The sequence below is a fragment of the Etheostoma cragini genome, chromosome 20 (assembly GCF_013103735.1).
Source record: "Etheostoma cragini isolate CJK2018 chromosome 20, CSU_Ecrag_1.0, whole genome shotgun sequence".
NCBI lineage: Eukaryota > Metazoa > Chordata > Actinopteri > Perciformes > Percidae > Etheostoma > Etheostoma cragini.
In genome coordinates, this window is record NC_048426.1 from 4,618,514 (window position 1) to 4,624,891 (window position 6,378).

The following is a 6,378-nucleotide window of genomic DNA, read 5'->3' on the forward strand; positions in this document are numbered from 1 at the left end:
GATCATCTTAAAGGAGACTTGTTGTTGTGAGACTGTTGGTGAGTAGGAGGCTTGGCAGTGCCGATCTGTGTGGTAGATTCCTTGGCCAGGCAGGCAGCCTTCGTCCCCGCCTTCCTCACCTCCCGCAGCCGGCAACTACTCACCAACACCACGTCCATCACACACAAAATGGATGAGCTACAAATACACACGGAACTGCTGCGTTATGATTTTCACGAAAGCCTGGCTGAACACACATGACTGATGGAAGCTAGAGATAAAAAATTGAGATAAAAATTGGCCGGAATTCTCCTTTTAAAGGAGACTAGGAAAACCAAAAGGCAAGATACAAAAACACATCCATTTTTGCTATTTGTTATTTTTGGAGGCCATACTCGATTTGTTGTGATATTTAGAGAAGCACCATTATACATGTCATCTGAATTCATGAGTTTGTGTAGTCAAGTATTACACACAGCCAAAAGTTATGTTCCTAAAATGTTCTTCCTAAAAATTGTGATTAATCATAATCCCAACATCCTCCAAAACATAATCTGGATTATCATCTGAGCCTGGATCATGCAGCACCGGTTATATTTTCCCACCATGAAAACCCGAGCACATTCTCCTCATGCATAAATGTGAATGAATATAAAGAGTAACGATCTTGATGATAGCTAATGTTATCCAAATTAGCATAGTCATAACTTTACATCCAGTCTTACCTTGATGCTCTGCCATGGAAAAGCCCAACTGTTTATCTCCTCTCGCGTTGCCAGACCTTCCTCCACAGCGCCGCGAAGGAGGGTCTGGCTAGTCCACACAGCATTCTGGGATGGGAGAAAAAGGAGCAGTTAACCATAGTCCTCAGAAATCCACCAGAGGTTAGAACGCCAACACAGAGACAGAGCAAGGGTACGGACATCCGGCCGTAAAGAGGGAAATCTGGCGGGATTTCCGTTGGCAACGGAGAAATCCCGGAAATGGAATATTGTGGATATAGACTAATCTCCTGATAACTGCTTAGCAAACACATTTTGAAAAAAAAACCATCCATGCTGTTCTGAGTGAGTTTCTAAATGTCCTCTGTCTTCAGTCTCCAGGGGAAGCTGTTCAACATCTGCACAGCTTTCTACGTCACTAGAAACAAGGTGGCTAACCGTAGCATGCTAGCTCGTTCTCAATGGCAAAACACTGCTCCAACAGCCACTAGTTGACCATAATCTCCAAAAGAACTACTTCCTGTCCCTGTTCTGCAGGTATGCCACAAGTGGCCCTGGTCTAGAAGAAGTCTCCCAGCTAATCCTACCTTGGACTGACCAAAGCTGGAGAAAGAGTTATCTAGCTGATAGGGTCTTACCTAGCTACTGAGCATGTGCATCTCACATCAAAGATAGGATAGAATTAAGATGTCTCACTCTGGAGCTTAAACTAGTGAGATGTCTAAAACCGTCTGAAAACACCTTAACACATCAGCCCAAACTAAACAGAAACCTCAGGCACACCGATTTAATATCAGATTGTTTAAAAAATAAAAAATAATGGACGTAGCATTGTTGACCTCACCCACTGGTTTGTGGACTGGCTGTCATATCTCTGGTGGAGCCGGCGCCACTCTGTGCTCCCTTCTAGCCCTACTCCTGCTCTTTTAAAAAATGGGTGAAATTAGTCAAAGCTTTTGTCCTTACACCTACAGATTTCAAGCTGACCACCAGAGAAGCCTAATGCTGACTTTCCCTCCTATATTGCCTCCCTCGTGCAGAAATGGAGGCCCAGAGCCAGCAGCAGGGGTTCCAGGACCCGCTGTCTGCGGCACTTGAGGAGAGCGAGAGGGGGGCGGCGGCAGCGGCGGCCTCGCCCAACAACCCTCCTGCACCGAAAACCTCAAGCGCCAGGGGCAGTCCCACCCCGAGTATGAATCGGCAGGCCGCAGATGGCAGGGAGGACACGGAGAAGGCTGCGGATCACAAAAAAAGCCACGCCGCGGACAGCGCCTCCACCTGGAGCCCCGAGGTACTGCGGCTTTCTGCATTTTCTTCAACATTCTTTAAGCCAAGGACCTCTTAACTGAAAGAGAGACAGAGCAGGGACTGCTACTTCATATCTTATGAAATAAAGTAGCATTTTAAACTGGGTCTAGGATAACATGTAGGGCGGCCTAAAGCCTTTATACCTGTTTGTTTTTTTACATAGAATACTAAGCTATTGAAATAATAAATGTTGGCATGGTTTTATTAATCATCTTTTAATGTTACACATACATGTGGCACAGTAAATTCTACAGTTTGTACAACTTAATGTAAATGTGAGTGGCTATCTTAGTGAATACCTTACATTGCAATATAGGCCAGAAAGCTCTTCCCCCCCCCCCCCCCCCCCCCCCCCCCCCCCCCCCCCCCCGGAGTGACTCTAAAGACCCCCTAGGGGCCTCGGACCCCCGTTGAAGAGCTCTGGTTTAAAATAATAAAGAGGAGTGTGGATTATTATTCTAAATCAAAAATCCATTCAAGTGAGTTTTCAATTATAATCATTGATATTAAAAGCAAGTTAGGCAGTCATTTGCGATTATGTTTATAAGTATACCTCACAAATTTACAAACCAATCAAACTTCAACAACATTTCACACTTTCTCAGTTCATAATAATCCCCCAAATGAAGAAAATAAATAAATAACCGAGGCAGGGATTACTTAACGGGGTCAGTGAGCTGACCGCAGCCCTGCTGTTACCCATCATGCTTGGCAGAGGTATCATCATCATCATTCAGCTGTGAGGGGATTAGCACTCTGCCATGTCATCCTCTCAGGTTCATTCTGGAAGAATCACACCAAACACGGCTCACTGACGCCTCGAGCTTCTGTGTAAATAGTTGATATTTCCTTCGCTCTCCACGCTGCGCTTGCTAACAGGCAGAAGCTCATGAATATTCTCTGTGTGTGTATGTGTGTGTGTGTGTACAAATAACGCAGAACTACTTGCACACAGCTACTAACATGTATTTCTGTTTGTACATGTAGGAAAGTGGGAATGTAGAATCTACTGTATCAACCTCTCAGTCACCGAATCACACTTTGAAATTGGGAGCAATCTGTGCAGTAAACACCTCCCACACACACACACACACACACACACACACACACACACACACACACACACATACACACAAAGGGCGACACTGACACATCTAGAAACGCTTCGTAAATAACAAATAACTTTTGGATCAGTGGAGCCATGTTGTAGCAGTTTATTTATGCAGTTATATAACAGTCCTGCCAATGCTCATGCTAAAGCTAGTACTGCTGCCGCTAATAGTACTACTGCCTCAGGAGTGGTGCAGTGCTACTATAATTTCAGGGACTGTTATTTATTATTTTATTATTTTTATTTTAAACTTGATTTGATGTTATTGCTACTTATATTTTCTTAATATGTTGTATCTGATTGATACTAGAAAGTGGAGTAAAAACACTGCACGGATTGGTCCGAGAATCGTCACTTGTGACAAACCAGTTGATAATTCTTTAGCTAAAAGTAATGGATAAATGGTTGAAAGATTCAGCTTCACAAGTTGTATTATTATTGGTGACCAAACCAATATATAAACCTAAATGTTCACTTTTCAGTTGTATTAAAAAAAAAAAAGAATTATCGTTTTCTATGATGAATATTGTTCTACATTTATAACATACATAGTGAATCGATGAAGAGGTACATGAGTTCTACCAACAGGGTACTTTAGACCAAGGTGGGGATAACACATGCCTCAGTTCAGTTTGACTGCGCTTCTCTCTAAAGATGCTCCTGAACAGACGTTATGATGCAACAGGAGCACCGCTGCACCAGACGCTAGTCAACACTACACTTAACAGCAGGTTGAGTTAGCCTACCGTTAGCTAGTCGCTGGAATAAAAACAGGGTTAAAATGCTGGCAGCTAAACAAAAGTAAAGTATCGCTTTATCACACGATAGCCATTCCTCTTAAGCACAGCCTTGATCGTGGTTCTTTTAGAGATGAATGTAAGGGGAAATATTTGGCCCCCAGGCCGATTAAACATGTTGAATTAGCCCCAAAATAGGCAGACAATACATGGAAAGGCAACGGACTCCCAGTCTGTCCCCATTCACACAGCCAATTGTGAACCCATTGGCTTTTCATACAGGACTAGGGCGCCGGCGGTGGCCTCGGTGTGCTTAGTACTTCTTAGTCCTTCTTAGTACTTCTTAGTACTTCTACTGCCTGCAGAAGAAGAAGTAGTAAATGCTCCTCAGGTGAGTCAGTGTTTCTTTCTTCATGTGTCGACCTCCTGACCTGCATGTTCAATAGACCCGAGCCGCGGCTTTGTGATTATCTTCTCCGTCTCTGCGGTTGCCATGTCGACGGCAACACGCAGCCCCGCTCTGTCAACACTCGACACAATCAGTAATGTGTTTGCTGACTGTGCGGGAGGCTGAGACTGGCTGCATAGAGAAGAACAAGAGAAGGGGGGGGGGGGTTGCTGCTCACTTCGTGCCTCTGAACATGTGAAAAAAGCTTTTGGGGAATCATTCAGTGAGTCTTTACAAGATAATCCAAAATCTTTCCAACTTTACACTGAACAAGCTACTTTATCAATCATTATCTGTGCCACTGATAACAATTATTTCACCCATTTCTATTTTATAGAACTTTATTATCATTGTGCAAGCACTAAAAAGATGCAATTGAGTCAGCCTCAAATGGTGCGTGTTATAAAGGTATCCACAAACATCCTATTAACAATGAGATCAAACATCATAAATACCAACATGATTTATAATACAATGACTAGCAAAACATCAGCAACATTAAAGTCCAGTTTATAGTTTTAAGTGTGACTGGTCTGGATTCTGGTGCAGCCATTGGCCCTTTTCATTTATGTATTTATTTGGTCCTTTAGAGATCTTTTTTTTAATCCCAGCCACATTTTACTGCAACAGAAACTTAGAGCGAGAAAGATAAAGAGCAAAATGATATACAATACTTAATAAACAAGAACTTGATAAACAGTGGGCGGATATTTCATTGTGTTTATATATGTATATTTATATATTTTATGTGTGAGGTGGAAATGAGAATTTCTATCCGTCTTTGAGGGCTTCTCCTTGTATTTATCTGATATGGGGTCTTTCTTCGTTTAGCGTGAATAAAAAAAGTTTTTTAAATGATTTATTACTTTATTTAGTAAAAATAAAACTTCCTTTTAAAGAGGCAGAAACCTCAGACAGACCCTTGGTGGGCCATCTGCTCCTGGCGGTGGAGTCACTAATACAGATGTACACATTATATAGCATTTATAGCAGCAATCCTAGCAGTTGGTATGATGAACAGTGGCAGTTCCAGTCCAAGGCAGACCTGGTCCAAATGAATGAGCGAGTAAGCTTGGTTTTCTTCCTCTCAGCAGGAGCAGCCTCCCCAGGATGATGTCTCGCCTCTGCCAACGTGCTCTTCCCCCCGAGCCCCCATCTCTAAATGCGGAGACCTGGTCCTGTCTCTGGAGTACCGCCCTGACACGGAGAAGCTGCTGGTCTCTGTGATTGCGGCCCGGGACATCCCGGACAAGGCCCGCAGCGGCATGGACTCGTGGCAGGTGCACATGGTCCTGCTCCCCTCCAAGAAGCAACGCCACAAGACGGCGGTGCAGAAAGGCTCGCTGCCGCACTTCAACGAAACGTTCCGCTTCTCGCGCCTGGAGGCGTCGGAGCTGCACATGTCGGCCGTGAGGTTCAGGCTGTATGCGCTCGGCGCCTCTCGGATGTCCCGTGAGCGGATGATGGGTGAGAAGGTGCTGCGTTTAGGTGGGCTGGACCCGGACGGGGGGACCATTGAGACAACGCTGGTTCTGGAGCCTCGCAGCAACCTCAAGGTGAAGTGCACACCATGCCTAAGACATAGTTATAGGTGTACCAGCAAACAGTAGTAGAAGAAGTACTAATACCACACTGTAAAGAATTTGGAAAAGTAAAATTACGTAAGTATCATCAGGAAAATGTACTTAAAGTAATTAAAGTCAAAGTACTCAATGCAGAAAAACCCTCCCATTTTAGAAACTGGAAACATTTTGTTGTGAGTATAAAGGTCTCATCATCTCAGCGGGACCTGTGGGCCGTTATACAGTATAGTTGGCTGGTTTACTTTATAATAAAACATCAGATTTTATCAACTACATGTGCTTTGTGTGCCAAAAAGGAGATGTAGTGGAGGAGAAGTAGAATAGACAAGTACCTCAACATTTGTAATTAAGTACAGTGCTTAGAGTAAATGTACTTAGTTACATTCCAGCACTGATCAGCCGTCTCACATCTTCTGTCTGTGTCTGTGTCTGTGTGTGTGTGTGTGTGTGTGTGTTTGTGTGTGTGTGTGTGTGTGTGTGTGTGTGTGTG

At 43.8% G+C, this 6,378-nt stretch overlaps 2 protein-coding genes across 2 annotated transcripts in view; both read left to right on the forward strand.

The window, feature by feature from the left end:
- galcb (galactosylceramidase b) overlaps positions 1-6,378 on the forward strand; it is a 379,778-nt gene that overhangs the window by 101,993 nt on the left and 271,407 nt on the right. The window lies entirely within an intron of this gene.
- Positions 1-6,378, forward strand: part of syt16 (synaptotagmin XVI) — a 35,593-nt gene that overhangs the window by 26,849 nt on the left and 2,366 nt on the right. Inside the window, exons 5-6 of the mRNA XM_034859134.1 lie at positions 1,742-1,992; positions 5,397-5,911. Of these exons, the coding sequence (XP_034715025.1) occupies positions 1,742-1,992; positions 5,397-5,911 (766 nt within the window). The remainder of the gene's footprint in view (positions 1-1,741; positions 1,993-5,396; positions 5,912-6,378) is intronic.